Below are 17,257 nucleotides of genomic sequence, written 5' to 3' on the forward strand. Positions count from 1 at the left end.
TAATATAAATATTAGTTTTAATATGATAAATAATAGTTTTTATATGATATAAATATTAGTTTTTTATATGTTTATTGATGATTTCAGAAACAGTTCTTAGAAAAAAGAAATTCATATACTAACCTAACCTAACCGAACTAGATAATCATTCGGTTTATGAACGGCTCCGGCGCTACGGAAAACGCAGCCCCTCCACCCTTGCGTACCAAAGCACAGAGGGGCTGCTCTTCCTCCGCGCCTCCGATTATTTATATACACTCTAGGGGTAGGGCAGACAAGACCACGTGGATAGTGGGGTGCTCTGATTCGGTGTTGGGTACTTTTAGGTTATTAAATAAAATGTTATTAAAAAAAAATATTCATATACTAACCTAACCTAACCGAACTAGATAATAATTCGGTTTTTGAACGGCTCCGATTATTTATATACGCTCTAGGGGTAGGACAGACAAGACCACGTGGATAGTGGGGTGCTCTGATTCGGTGTTGGGTACTTTTAGGTTATTAAATAAAATGTTATTAAAAAAAAAATTCATATACTAACCTAACCTAACCGAACTAGATAATAATTCGGGTTTTGAACGGCTCCGATTATTTATATAAACTCTAGGGGTAGGACAGACAAGACCACGTGGATAGTGGGGTGCTTTGATTCGGTGTTGGGTACTTTTAGGTTATTAAATAAAATGTTATTAAAAAAAGTATTCATATACTAACCTAACCTAACCGAACTAGATAATAATTAAGTTTTTTGATTACAAATAATTAATTTGATCATAAGTTACAAATAATCTATGGTCCATATTGGAAAGTTTAGTAGTATCGATACGTCAAATTTTTCGAACCCTTCACTAATCGATACGTGAAATGGTTGATGTTTGACATCAGTTATTTGTCAAATTCATTGTGTTATGGCGTGTTATGGAATGATATTTGTCCATTTGTATGGAAAGTATAAATAAATATATCTCATGAACCGTAAGTTTCCGCAACTTAATACTTTACAAAACGCTTTCTTATGGTGAGTACTATCTACAAAAAAAATTTGAGCATTCAAATCGACGGGTCATATTGGAAAGTTTATCCCAAATAAGTTCAAATAAATACTTCAGAACTGATTGGCATTAAATTATACACACACAAATAGTAGTTCCGCGTAATTCAAAGGGAAATATGTTTTTAAATTACGTAAATAAAATCAGTTTTTTGCCGGCGCCACTCTGTGCGGTATGTTTGACGTGCAACCGGCGTGAAACGTTAAAAATTGAAAGGACTGAGCGAGGTCAATGACCTTTAAAGCCCTATATACACTGAATTGTATGCAGTTTTATGTTGTTCTATACTACTATTTGTAAGACGTATTTCTGATAGTTTGACTCATCATTTCTGTTTTTTGTCATCGTCAAACAAGTATCGAATAAATCACACTTTAATACGAATTGCTAATAAGATGTTTTCTAACGAATTTAAAAGGATTTTATGTTTTAACCTCGTAGCACCAATATTTGCATTCGCTTTGGAGTTGTTAGTTCAAGCTTAGTAAGTTGCACAACAAAATTTGTATTTGTTTTGCGTTTGTCTTACGCCCAGTTTCCATAACATACGTCTTGTATATTGTCGTTACTGTTACCAGGCGTTTTTTACAAAACAGTTTTATATGCCATGAATTTTATAGATCGAAGAAACAGTTACTTGAGGTGTCGGGTGTAACATAAATCCCAAAAATCTAAATTAATTAGTAAGAAAATAATTAAAAATTAAATGCTGCGAAACATTTACTGTCAGTTCTAAAATCACTCTCAACAACGATAACACAGAGTACCAGCATGAGTTGTACGATGAAATTACAAAAGACAAATCTGATGAATTTGAAACCTTCAGTCTTTTATCTAATCTTCTTAAACTGTAACTAAGAATCGGCAGCTTAGTACCAAAAAAAAATAGTCTATGCGTTTAGGAGTCATAGGTACAGACACACACAAACACAAACTCATAACACGTTCCGTTGGATAAACAGGAGAGAAATGTTATAAGCTAGTTGTAATAACAACGATGCATAGCAATATATTTCCTCATTGTAATAATTTATTCGAGCCAGTTAATTTTAAAAATAATTACAACTATGTACGATGAATAAACAGACCGACTTTTTCACAAACTATTTCCCATTATAACCTTACATCGCTTATGCAAGAACTAGAACCAAGTACATTACACGCAAATTCAATTTGACTAAGAGCCCGTTAATAAGCCCGTTTTATACATTGTAAGCGATAGAATACAAGAAAAAAGGGCAGAAAAGTCATCCGATGGTATGTCATACTGACGAGTGTTAGTTGATGCTGACGAGTGTACTGCCGACCTATTAAAAGGTTTACTTCAGTTAATTTAAGTTTTACAAAGCTTAATCCCAATGTTGGGCGTGGTTACTTTAGTTTAAGCTATTCACTAATATTGTAAAAAATTAAGTCAACATATTTACTAGTATAACATTTTTTTATTTATTTTCGTTTTTTTCTATTTTTACAGTAACTTAATACTAATACAATTTAAAAACAATAAATTTAAAAATTAAACTAAACACAATATAAACAAAACTTAAAATCTAAATTCTTTATAAAATACAATTTTTCTGAATTCAGCCAACGTGCAACTAAATATATATGTATATTCGTCTTACAAGCAATCATGTTTTGGGTGCGTAAGACAAGCGTAATTGATGCTGCTCTTAATAAATTTGTAAGCGCCCGAGGCTAGAAATTGGGATATAAGGCAACATAAAACAATCTTTTTATAGACAAAATGATTTATTTACGTATTTTATTTACATGAGAAACTTAATATGTGTATGCGAGCGAGGTACACGTCGCCATTAACCGTCCCAATTTATGTCTACTATGATCACTCTAACATGCATCTTTATCTTTTTGTCAAACGCGCCAATATTGCGAATTTTAGACGGTAATTGATAAACGCACACCCTCATACCGAATAGACTTCTTCAAATAATTTATACTCGGCTTCGGCAAGCTAAGCAAACTCGCTCGAAGAGTATTGTGTGTAGTTCTGTATTTGATTTTTTAAATGATAAGCTACTATGGAGTGAGTTATTTTAAAAAAATAATTAAGATACAGGTAGTACTGACAATAGAATAACCTTGCTCCAGCTTGGTAGCTTATATGCCTTCGTTTTGATTACTTAGCATATTAGATAGTCAAGAGGTTAGCCATATATCTTACACCACGCCGAGTGTGTCTCTCCCTAATTTCCAAAATACGGGCGTGGTGGTCAAAGTCAAAAATCATTTATTCATATAGGTAACATAATGTACACTTATGAACGTCAAAAAAAAGAAATAGACATTAAATGCTTCTAATTTTACATTTACTACAGTCCTCAAATCAGGGGCGTAAAACGGAAGAGAAGAACTGGCAATAAACTCTGTGGAAACATAAAAATAAATTTTCTGTTCATAATGTTATTGGCTTCACCTTGGGACTTGTGAAACGTGAATTATTAGTGCATGCAGAAAAGATTAGAGTAAAATTCTCAAAAACTTAAAAACCAAATAAAATGGTCCTCAACAACTTAATTAAAAGTCTTCATAAACCCTTGAGAAGAAAGCTCCACCTTGGAAAACTCTGGTCTACATTTTATTTCTTGACTCTTGGACTATACAATAATTCTTAGTAACTGATCGCATGTGGCAGTTAAAATCACAGTCCTCAATCACTACCGCGTCATAAATTACCTATATCAGCACGTATATCGCACTCAAAGGGGTTCATAAACAATTAAACATTTATTTAAGCTTAATTATACTAGCTTTTCATAAATTAATTGCGTAAGAAATTGTAGAAATGTGGTTTCTTATTATAAGGTGTTGTTTGAGAATTGTGTTATTCAAAACATTAAAGCACTGGTTGGCTGGTTGGCTTTAAACTAATTAACTTAATGTGAATCTATATCATATTGCCGTACTAAACGTCGGTCTGTACAAAATAGTTCATCAAAAGACTAGATAGAAACTTTAATAATCTTTCATTCATATGTAATGGGTACTTAAAAATAATAATTCGCTGAATATTACCAACACGATTCATTCTTAGACACACTTAAGAGTGTAATCAAACAAATATAACTGAAATTAAAAATATCAGCGTTACTTAATAGGTAAGTTTATTTATATCTTTACAGCATTGTAGTGCATTCTTATTGGCTAAAGAACGCGTCTGGGCTAAAGAAAAACAAGCCAACATAACCTTGTGCGATTCTTTGAAACTTGACGTGGCTGAAATATAATATGTTCTTCAGATTGATTCGGTGTCTAATCTCTATTCAGGCCAAGATGGGATATTATTCGCAGAATTTATTTAATAGCGTATTTGCTATTCATTAACTGTCAAACTCCGATGGGACGGATGTCCGACTCAACCGGGGCAAGAGCAGGCTTAGGACGGACGGATGACCCACCTAGCTCGTCTGCGGCACATCTAAATATGAAATACCTATATTTTAATATTAGTGGTTTGCTTTGCCACAATCTCGTAATAATTGCGTCACCTACTGTTTTTATACAAAACAAAAGTATGTACAGATACGGCAAGTAGTGCTTGGCCAGGCTTCATATTATATTTCATATTAATACTGCACATTTCGCTTCCTATGGAACAATGTTTCAGTGTATTTTTGTTTCAAGTTAACGTGAAACTCAAAACAATTCACAATCTTCTAATGAATTTCAACTGATAGCGAATCCTTCTTTGATTTTGTGGTAAGAAATACGATTGGTTGGATATTAGGTTATTTTTCATTAAATGTTAATTATAAATGTAGTGTCATTATTGTTATATTTACAGGTATGTATTCGGTACGAATTAACGATCACTTAAACTATTTAACGAGGATCTCGTTAGGTCACTACGGCTTTTTTACAGAAATCATTAGTTTCAAATAAGTCGTTAGTTTTAGTCAATATCTATATTTCGAGTTTTATTTCGGAGGAAATGATAGATCGAATAACTAATGTTAATCTGGAATGATTAAAAATGTAGTATTAATCCAAAATTTATAGGATTAATGAAACATGTAAAAAGGTTTTAACACATTAAGTGCTCTTTTATCGAATCGGAGAACTTGGGCGGCACCGCTACACACGGATCCGAGTGGAGCGGGGTCATGGTGTGTTTTATGCCGACAACTCAAATCCGAAAAATGTATTTTATAAAAATAATAATATACATTCATACATATTTTCAAACATACATATTTACTTAATCAAAATTCGCCATAAAAAGCTTTGGTTTTGGGCTATTACTGTGTTTCTCTTGTAAAATGTTTGTGTCATTCAATGTGCTAAAGGTTATCGTAACTAATAAGCAGTTACTAAAATATTTCAGGATTTGGCAAAACTAGTAACTAATATTTATTTTTCTTTCAATTGTTTGGTTACGCCGTCGAATTGTAGAATCAAAGCAATTTAATTTTAATAAAAGGCAGAAATACTCTTACAATTTCAAAAATCATAGGTCAATCTTCAATTGGTCGGGTTGTTTCATAATTGTTATATACGTAATCTGATGCATCTACTGGAAATAATTATTGTTTTAATTGAATTTTTCTATGCTACTCATTTTTTAATATCAACATTACTATAATAATGAAGTTAATTAAAACGCTCATGTTTTGTACCAAACGAGCCTGTCAAAAGCAAGCGAAGACTTAAGTAATAACTTCGTAGCTTTGCACAGAAATTGTGATACCACTTGTTTAATTTCCACGTCAAAATGTAATTTTGAAAATGACCTGGTTAAACTGTTTTATACATTTCAAATTGTATTAGACATATTATTTACTTTGAAATCACCATACCTGACTAACCAGAGAAATAAATATCGTGCGCCTAAAATTTAAAAGAAAACGAACAAGTTTCGATGGACTGTGATTGGTCGGTTGGTTTAGCGTGTCTGTAATTGGACTAGACACGCTCTTCACTCGAAAGTTTTAAAAATGCTTTTGTCTTGACTGTTTAGATTCTTTAATAAGCCTTTTACTTTAAAAACTATTAGCCACATACATAAACACACAATCCTGGATCAATACATTCTTACAAAAGGAAAGTAAACGAGCTAAATTCTCTTGGTAGATGCATTTTTATGATAGTAACTTTAGTATTTCGAAAGCCCACTGGATGTACAAAAGAAGATTTCAAGTAATTAATATATATAGTAAACTTTAGTCTCGCGTACAATGCACACATACTATGTAGAAAGAAACAAAATATTCACAAAATAAAATAATCCAAATTACAGATTTCTAAGATCAAAGTTACAACGGTTGGTAATTAACAGCCAGTGTGTGCCACTTTCAGTTCTAGGAAAGTAGATTTTTTGTTTTGAATTTAACAGAAATCTTATATTCCATTACGTACAAATAAAACAATAATTACATGATTTGTTTTGAGGTTTTATTAGCATCATTTATAAAACAAAAATTAATTGTAAAGATACAGTAGAAAGGATTTCGTTCGTTGTTCATATTCGAAATACTATTTTCGATAATTGAACTGATATTTCATTTTATAATACAGATTACATTACAGATGCAATTAATAAACAAGCTCATTTAATGTCAACGATGTACTTAAATACACACACAAATTACCGCACGGTGAAAACATTTATTTTAATATTGAACATTTGGTTCGCGTGCGTCTTGCGCATCACGTACTTGTTATTACGTCAAAGTCTACACTTTGGGGTCAGTCTTTAAATTAGTTATTCTTATTATAGACACATTTGTGCTCGAAAACCTGTAATGATAAGAGTCAGACACGACTTAGTGCTATGTATGATTCCCGAATCTCCCGTGTCCTACTTACCTGGGTTACCTAGTTAGATGGTGCCGCCGGTGAAAGTCAAAACATTTGATTGATGTAGATAAAAATAAACTTAATGAACAGTACGTAACGTACAAAAATCCTCGGAACAGGTAGGTCGCTCCTTGTAGCTTGTGAAGTGCCCAGGAGACTTCTGTGCTTCTAGAAGGAGCTAGGCTTGCTAAATTAGCCTAGTCTTTACACAAAACGGTCCAAGTTTAGGTCTAATTGCGGAAAATGAGTCCACCAACCTACCTATCTGCCGACAGTATACATAATTTCAACTAGATATTTACTAAGAGCAGTGTTGGTATAGAGCATTCAGTGTGCGACTCGCATCCCTGCGGTAGAAGGTTCGAACCCCAACACCTAGCCTTCTATGTCACTTCGCTAGGTTGTACGCTGAGGAAAAACATGGTGAGGAAACCGGCATGCCTTAGACTCAATTTGAAGCCCAGGCCACTATGGATGTACAGTTTTTTTTTTTCAATATTTACTGTCCATGTAAACGTACTACCAAATTAAAGAATTGGTATATGAAGGTATATATTGATTGGATATCTTAGTCATATAAAATAATTCGAATAATATTCCATCATGAGGAATCTCTTACATTGAAAGTTCATTCGTATTGGATTTCTTTAGAACCAAATAATGTGTATAAATAAAAGTTCAATACATGTATTTTGTGAGCGCTTCGTTTGAGCTTATTATAATCTTACATAAAGAAATGCTGAGTATCATTTTGAAATATTTCCAATATGTATTCAGAATTTCAGCTGGAAAATATCACTTGAATATTTATAAAAGATTATTTTTGATCGCAACTTTAGTATTGGTTTGAAATATTAGATATGCTTCATTGAATTTTTTGACAATATATGTGTGGAAATTGATGTGTAAAAATATTGCCTATTTCTAATAGAAACTTAAGTTTATATTTCTTATTTATCTTAGTCTCCAATGTACTGCTGTAAAGTGTATTGAAGAGCAGGATGTAATGGTTGATCACAAATATTTCGTAAATCAAAAAATCTTGGCGATTTTCAAAAGTCATAGACATTTTATAGCCAATTCTTCACATCCTTCATATGTTAACTGTTAGTAATTTTGAATTTAGAATCATTGATTTTTCTAATCTAAATTATCTTTCCAAATGTTGTCTCGGCTTCTTCGATAGTTAAACTAATGACACAAACGGAAATGATTACCAAGATGTTGACATGTCACGATGGATTCCTGTACCTTTACAGATTCAGGATTAAACAAAGTACTGTCTGTCCTTGTGGCGATACGGATGAGACGGTGTTACATGTTCTGACCGACATTTTAATGTATGGATACGATAGGGACGAATTTAAAGGAAATAATGTTCAACATTAAATTAAGAGGCATCTTTTTGTAATTTGATGTAAAGGTCATACAAAAAGTAGTTAAAAGAAATAGGTAGTAGTGTTTTATCATCCGAGTTACCAATACCATTTACGTAAGCTATTTCCGACGACTACATAGCTGAGGAATTATCTAGAAAATATTTATAAAAAAAGAATCTAAATTATTTACAATAATACAATAGATTCTATTACTGTTTTTACAGAAAATTATCTTTTAGATAAGAAGCATAATGTTTACAAGGTACTACGTTAACTATCAATTAAGAATTTCTTTATAAATTGGGGGAGCAAATATAAATAAAAACAAACTATAATTACATTATCAGTTTATTTGTTGTAAACAGTCTTATTATCGAGCGTTGTTTACATGATGTAAACGATATTTTGGCGACTCTAAGCGAAACTTTTAATATACCTTATTATATCACACTAAGGCAGGGTTAATTATATCTAATTTGTTTATGTAAACGTTTAAAGTTTGTACATACATTTTAGTGAAATATGTATTATCAATTTCATTTAAATGTATCAATTCTTTGCACTAATTTTCCCCTTGCCAATAAGTATGAACACTAAAACTGAGATCTATAGAATGTAATGTAAATATTTTTATTTAAAAACGCTAATGGTATGCAATTGCTCAAAGTTTTGCAACTTGCACGACGAAAATATCTATTCATTTTAAATACTTTTTTATACCTACGACACATTTGTTATCGCATTATACGATTATATTAACTGCAATAATAAAAATTAAAAAGTAAATCCAATAATATAATGAATTAATAATGAGTGTAGATAACATTAACTATTATTATATACGGATATTTTCAATATTTTACCTGATATCTATAATAATAATGTATTTATTTTCAAAACAGGCTTATAACAAACCAGTACCCGAGGCTCCTTATGTGAAAAAATTATTTCAGGAGCATATTTTTCAGTTTATACAAAAAAGACATGTCTGGTGCACATATACGAATATAGCGTAAAGTTTTCGGTTTTTCTCTTCAAATTTTTAACAACCCTAGTTCATCAGTAGACGGTGTTCTATTTGCAACAGTAACCATAATAGAGAAATGTTGCGTCTGGTTTTAAACCTAGATTCTATTAGTTACAGTTTTCGTAAGCACATAATTAATAATTGTTATAAACTAATGTCTGCCTCTATAAACGCGATAAACCCAAAAATGTCATTTACAACAAGAAATTGTGTGTTTTAGATGTATAAATTATAATGGTTTCAAATTGAATGTAATGATTATTAGTATTGTCTTTTATTAACATAACTTTTACACATTTAAAGAAAAACACTTTTTTAACGGATTGAAGTTGGTGTATTATTGTAAACTTATAATTATGTTATTAAAAGCAGATGCAGAAACCCTACATCTTTTAGTCGATACCAACTCCGGGGAAAAAATACAAATAATACAACATTTTCTACAGCTGTGATACTTTTTTGACATTTAACACCTTTTGTCGTCAGTCACCGTGACCACGCACGTTGTAAAGCACGCGAAACGTCGGTTAAATTAACTTCAAAAAACTTCAATCCGTTAAAAAAGTGTTTTTATTTAAATGTAATGATTATTATTGAACAGGACGCAAATAAAATCTACGCGTTATCTATAAAGACATACTATAGATCCCAGCAACATAACAATAAGAACACAATCTTATTTATATTTACAATTTGAAACAATGTTTATTGGATTACTTTAAAGCATACATTTTCGCATTTATTAAACAATCTCTACAGTACATACAAATATACACAACTGACTAATAATATTAACAATGTCCTTCGTATATGCAACCTTTCCTGTGAATTCGCTTTGGCTGCTTCGGTTAGACCTGGAGAAAAAATCACTTTTAACACTTCAGAAGGTAAATGTTGTAAAACAGTGGAAATAAAGATTTAAACCATAAGACAATTTACATGATGGAACAGTCATGTACGCACTAGAAGAATGCCGCATGTATAACGCGTGGGATTGAAAGATTGAGTCAAGTCTTTTGATTGTATTGAGTTAGTAGTAGTAAGAAAGCTATCTTATTATGTATATTGTATATATTTTAGCGATCTGTTTAAAATATCAACTCCATGGAGTAACGAATCCAGACACATCTAAGTGCAGACGTTTTGTAAATCCAGCGCCATTACTGTTTGGTCAGCGCTTCTTTGCATTTAGACGATCCTTTCTTAATAATAAAATTTCCCAATCTATATATTTTGAGATCGTTAAACTATCCAGATACAAACTCGTAAATCACTTTTTCACACACTCACTAGCCAAATTGGATTTCGAATCTTCAGAGGCCTTATTATCTTGGCATGAATTTCAGGTTAGAAAAATTAACACAGCGCACGATCTTAACATCTCTCAGCTACACCCTCAAATACATGCGTATACACACTCACACTCACACATTCACTTATACTTGATGTCTTATAAGACATAGTTGTAACACTGAAATTACTTTTTTTTTAAAACCTCTTTTAAACATGAACCACGGATTAATTATATAGTTACACAACACAGAGACTCCCTAGAGGTGGACTATGAATTTTCTCACAAACCTTCTGTCGTAAAAAAGTTTTTATTTATTTATTATTCAAGATATCTATTAAAGGTATGTTCCTCATAATATTGACGTCGTTTGAGGACTAAGACTTCAATAGCCGATAACCCATCCTTGACAAAAAAAAAATAATTCATAATTAATGGGCCACACTGGGCATTCATTCTTTTTTGACTATTTTAATCAAGTCGGATTATAAAATACAACAGATTACTGTAGGACTTAAATTTAAATTTAATGCTTAGTTTCCGGTTTTACTTCGAAATATGGGTTTATCCCTAATGGATTGATGTGACGGTTCTCGAGTAAAAAATTCGTTTGCTTTATAATTTAGAGTTCAAAATATTTAGTTCAAACAGTTTTGAAGCTGAAATTCAAATGGAAATGCTGAAAAAAAGATAAGTTTTAAGAAAAAATGTGTACGAACCTCCCGCCACGCTTATTTGATTGCTGAAGTCCTCTGGCGAGTTGAGTTTAATTTCTGAAATGACGAGGTCTGGATTAAAAATTGTCGCTCAAAATCTATTTTTTTCTATTTGTGTCTGGATTTTAGGTATCCTGTCGTAAACAAAATATCTTTGTCTTTCGAGAACTGAGATCACGAATGTGTTTTGTTTTTGTATTCATAACAACGGACATATATGTATACATACGTAACAAAGGGTATCTGTTTCATTTATAAAATTTTAATTAACGAGATAAGTATTGTTTTACTGGAAATCGGAACCAGATTAAACCAAACACCATGTGTGATATCGGTGGATAGCTTATTGTAAATTTCTTCCATTAATTAAAAAATATTAATCAATTCTGTTGATAAATCTTAATAAAGTCTTATCGCACTGTACGTATTCGTCTCTTTCTATCAATTAGTATTTAATATAAATGAAAAGAGACAGTTAGATATTTTCGTTTTCGTACATAAGACATCTAAGAATTTATGTTATCTTTAACAATAAAGTCGATATTAGTAGATACGGGCAGTTTGCCAGCGAAAGGCCGCTAAGCGAAGATCCTTTGCCAATTGTATACGATTTTTCCTCGAAATGATACTTTCATATCGACATATTCTCGCAGTCTCGATATTTGCTTTTAATTTTATTGCCGGCTTTGATACTGCCTCTATTCATACATCGAACTTTTCATTTTCGTACACATTGTTAATGTTTGTGAAACATACTGGTACTGGTGTGTTTTACCACGAATTTTTTCAGAAATAAAACTGTATCATGGCCGATGAAAATAAATGACTGAATAGAATTCAGTGTAGAGTCTTAACTAATGGATAGCAGTTTTACTAAAATAATTTATATCACCTGGGCGGCTTTGGTTATAGTAAGAGAGACTTTATTTTTAGTCACATTCGTAGCTTTTCGGTAACTCACTCTCAATATATAGTCACATGTTAAGGGCAGGTTGCTTCTCATTAATTTCCTATATTTGTTTTTCAATATTGTAGTATTGTTTGATGATTTGCTTTTCTAAAAGAGTACTGAGATTTTTTACGCCGGCTTTTTCTCTCAGCCCACACCCTCTGTCTTCTTTGCCGATGAGTAGGTATGCCTATAGGTTCGAATTTAATGACGTGGAATAAGTGATACCTTCATGATCTTATGTTCCAAAAATAAACGTATTATTATAAGACATTTTATGCTGGCTTGCAACTCAGAACCAACTTAAATCGCACCAAAGGCATACCTTGGAAAATATGTTTTAATCTCCGAGTTTCAACGTGACAGACTCACGTTGATCAAAACTGCTTTTAAGCCCTCATAAATAGGGTGAATTATTGCGCTTGACGAAGGAAGACAACATCTTTTTAAGTATTATTTTATTATTTATATATTTAATGTATTAATTGTAAAGCATATAATGCTAGATGTATTTATCCATAAAGGATGTGCCATTACCATAGATTATGTCGGTAAAATCCTTTTATTCATCTTTATGGTCCTAGAAACTGTTATGAAGCCTTCTCACGCACATAATTTGCACGCATGTGAAAACTTATATTTCTCCATATTAACTAGTGACATAGTTTAGTTTATTAGCGGAGGCAATTGAGTCCAAGGGGGAGGCTCTAGCGGTTAGTTTGGACATAGCGAAAGCCTTCGATCGGGTGTGGCACAGAGCACTGCTCTCGAAGCTTCCAGCCTATGGGCTTCCCGAGTAATTATGCGATTGGATCTCCAGCTTTCTGGCCGATCGGAGCATCAAGGTCGTCATCGACGGAGCATGTTCCGACCTTAAACCCGTGAACGCTGGGGTCCCACAAGGCTGTGTTTTATCCCCGACCCTGTTTCTTCTGCATATCAATGATATGTTGCAACTTAGAAACATTCACTGCTTTGCGGATGACAGCACTGGGGACACTCTTTACACTGGCCGGGCAAGTATTTCTCGGGCAGATGTCGATGAGTACCGGAACAAACTTGTGTCTGAAGTAGAAACCCTACTACGTGGAGTCTCTGACTGGGGCAGACTAAACCTAGTCCAATTTAACCCCAAAAAGACACAAGTTTGCGCGTTTTCCGCTAAAAAAACACCCTTTGTCGCTACTCCTCTTTTCGAAAACACTCTCCTTAAAGCCACAGCCAGCATTGGAATACTTGGCGTTGATATATCGAACGACGTTCAGTTTCGCGGTCACTTGGAGGGAAAGGCAAAATTAGCCTCCAAAAAGCTCGGTGTGCTCAGCAGGGCGAGACGGTACTTCACTCCGGGCCACCGCTTGCAACTATATAAAGCGCAAATTCGGCCCCACATGGAGTACTGTTCCCACCTTTGGGCGGGTGCTCCCCAGTACCAGCTTCTTCCACTTGACCGTATTCAACGAAGAGCGGTTCGAATCGTTGACGACCAAAATCTCTCCAAGCGGCTTGATCCTTTGGCGTTGCGTAGAGATGTGGGGTCTCTCTGCATCTTCTACCGCATTTACCATGGAGAGTGTTCAGAGGAGTTGTTCGGATTAATACCTGCAGCTGAGTTTCATCATCGGACGTCGAGGCAGAATACGAAATTCCACCCGTATCACCTCGACGTCCGCCGTTCCACAACTGCGCGTTTTTCCAGGCAGTTTTTGCCGCGCACCACCACTCTGTGGAACCAGCTGCCAACTGAAGTATTTCCGAACCAATTCGACTTAGGGTCCTTCAAGAAAAGAGCGTACCAATTCTTAAAAGGCCGGCAGCGCACTCGCGAGCCCTCTGGCATTGAGGGTGTCCATGGGCGGCGGTATCACTTAACATCAGGTGAGCCTCCTGCCCGTTTGCCCCCTGTTCTATAAAAAAAAAAAAAAAAAAATCTTAATACGTTCCTGTATGATTAAAAATATTAAGTACAGACCAGGGTCCAGCCTTTGAAAAAAAATTAGAGGAAAAAAGTAATACTGGGATGAAACCCATTGGAAAAGGAGTTCTCCACCTTTTACTATTATAAAAATGAAAAGAAAAATTGATAAGTTTTCAAGGGTATAAAACGGTTTCTCTCGATTTTGAAAGTCAAATGGCAAAGCTGTAGACAGTAAAAAATTAAAACATTTTTTCTTTTTTTTACCCTTAAAAAAAACAAGTTTTTGTTTTTTTATTGTTATCTTTTACAAAAAAAAACTTTATCAATACTAATATACAATTTATATTACTAAATACGCTGTAATTGTTATGATTTGAAATATTTTTTTATTTTCCCTTTTTTTGAATTTGTATCGAAAAAGCACCTTAATTTTCAATCGAAAATATCGACCCTGGTCTAGTAATGCAGAGTACCTTCCCTGTACCGGTGATGTCGCTAACCAGTATCAAATTCGATAACTTTAACCTAACCTAACACTAACGACGTTTTAGGTTTAAGGCAAGCCAGTTTCCTTCATCGTTTGAGCTAATGATTAATGCTCTTAAGTGTGTAGGTGCACAGTCGGGAATTGAAACAAGGACCTCAGACGTGAGAGTAACTGCTCTCTCTCGCTATAATAATAATAATAAAAGTACTAGTAATAATTATAATGTTACAATTTTTTTTTTAATATTTGCAATGGCAACCGTGTGCAGCCGCAAATCGGAGAACGAGGGCGCCTGGAGCCCTGCACCAACATAGTGGACATAGAAGTGTGGTCCCAATGCGTAATCGCAGCGGCGGTGCAATCGAGCGATGGCTGCCTCCTATCGATGCGCCCTCTGCGGGCCGCGTGCAATACTAACTTTAGTTTTATAAGATGTTAATTTTATAAAAATCCCTTCTTACCATACAACCGCAGGGTCCCTTCACTTTTCCCCAATGAATTGGTACTGACACAGTTGTATGTACCGATATCACTCTTTGAGAATTGTCGGATGGTCAGCCACATCGATACTTTGTAGGACGACTTCTCTTCGCGTATTGTGTATTTTGGGCTAAAAAATAAAAGATACATTTTATATACTTATATATAGATTGAGATTAAAAGTAAGATCGGTGGTTATAATTCGATATAAATTAAAAATTATACGATAATTATACGTGTCTTTTGTGCTAATGTCCATATACATACTGATAAAGTGACAATATTTCTCCGATATAATAATAATATCATTTAAGTATTTCCAACACACAATACAATATTTACAATATTATTAACCTACATCATTTTATATATTGGCATTGAATAATATTTTAATTATTATTGTCTTTTATTAACATAACTTTTACACATTTAAAGAAAAACACTTTTTTTTATTTTATTTAACACCTGTGTCTTCAGTCACCGTGACCACGCACGCTGTAAAGCACGCGAAACGTCGGTTAAATTTAAAATTATGTTTAAATTATTATAAGTTTAAATAAAATAAATAAACTTCAATCCGTTAAAAAAGTGTTTATCTTTAAATTTTAATTATTGTTAGAATGATCCGGAATATAGTTTACATTATTTAAATAAAAAAGAAGCATAATAGACGCATCATAAGAACAGAATATGATCTAGAAGAATAAAAGTTAAACGCATGTTGCTATCTAATGAAAAATAAATGCAATATACCTATACATAAGGTTACCAAAGAGTTCTAACATTTAAATTAAAAAAATTTTTTTTTATTAGCAATGTTTCTAACTGGACAGTTCTAAACATTTTCAGCGTTACCCACGTATCTTGAATATGTTAAGTAGTGAAATCAGGCCAGTGCGTTCTGCACAGTATCTTTATACTAGGGGAGCAAAAATACGATATTGGGATATTATAGGACGGCAACGAACTTGCGAGCTAAAAAATTATAGCGTAACATTTAATAAAACCTGGTAGATATTTCATTTTAAGTAACCCTTTCGAAAGCCACTTACCTAAAAGGTAGCTTACGGTATTAGAAATGTTATTTTCATCCTTTAAGCGTCATCAATCAAATAGAAAGGAAGTAATTATGTCGGTGCCCTTTGAGGTTAAATGTATAATTGTATAAAGGGTTTATACAATTCTAAAGTCTAAACTATTAACAAATTTATAAGGCTAATTATACAGCATTTTCTATATTTTATAAAGTTTTAAGAGCAAAATATAATATGTTCATATTTTATATCATACAAGCACGGATTTGGATTTCGCGTCGCAGATTTTTTTATTAATGTTTGTGTTTTTAATCTATTAGTAAAGTAACCGATATGGATTGACGAGAGATATAATATTATATAGAGAATCTGTACATATATCTATTCCATCCACTATCCAAAACCTGAACTGGTGTAAGTGATCTGTATATTTACTTTTCATACCAGAGTCACTTGCAATGCCTTTGTATATTATAGAAAGATTTGTCGAGGTGTTCTTCTTTTATTAAATAAATAAATTATGATAAATAATATGTATATGATAATACACTTGTGTCAAAAAATAAAAGAGAAACGACTTAACCTTACGCTTTTGTTTGTCATTAGATATAATTAATTGATGCTTATACAAATACACAATTTTAGAAAGAAAAGTTTAGTTTTGTCATCATTGTTTATTACATATTGGTTTCACTTTTTCTAAGCCAAACATAAAAAAATAATAAGAAAACGAGTAGTGCCTAGAACCTTTGTATCAAAATGTCTGAAAGTTTTAATAGAACAATGCCAAAATACGAAAGATACAACTGAAACTTCGGCGAAATTTGGCACAAAACTTGCTTTTAACGAATCATTAAGAATAACGGTACATTAACCTATGAACTGTGCGCTGAATTATTTTGTTTAAAAAGTATAAACTTAGCTTATTTTTGCACAGCGTAAAAAGACTTCTAGCTCGTTTATAACGTTCTGCTGGAATTTTGTACAGAAATCAGGTAAAAAGTTAAACTTAACATATTTGTAAAATACTCAAACTCAAAATCAAAACATATCTTTATTCATATAGGTAAACATGTACACTTATGAACGTCACAAAAAAACAAA

The 17,257-nt window shown here is 32.9% G+C and overlaps 1 protein-coding gene across 1 annotated transcript in view; it reads right to left on the reverse strand.

Annotated features, from left to right (window-relative positions):
- Positions 1-9,796: 9,796 nt before the first annotated feature.
- Positions 9,797-17,257, reverse strand: part of LOC111003187 (lachesin) — a 47,703-nt gene continuing 40,242 nt past the window's right edge. The window contains exons 8-10 of the mRNA XM_022273582.2: positions 15,101-15,249; positions 11,289-11,342; positions 9,797-10,132 (exon numbers count right to left, since the gene is read on the reverse strand). Of these exons, the coding sequence (XP_022129274.2) occupies positions 10,032-10,132; positions 11,289-11,342; positions 15,101-15,249 (304 nt within the window). The 3' untranslated portion in view covers positions 9,797-10,031. The remainder of the gene's footprint in view (positions 10,133-11,288; positions 11,343-15,100; positions 15,250-17,257) is intronic.

This window comes from Pieris rapae, chromosome 5, assembly GCF_905147795.1.
Source record: "Pieris rapae chromosome 5, ilPieRapa1.1, whole genome shotgun sequence".
NCBI lineage: Eukaryota > Metazoa > Arthropoda > Insecta > Lepidoptera > Pieridae > Pieris > Pieris rapae.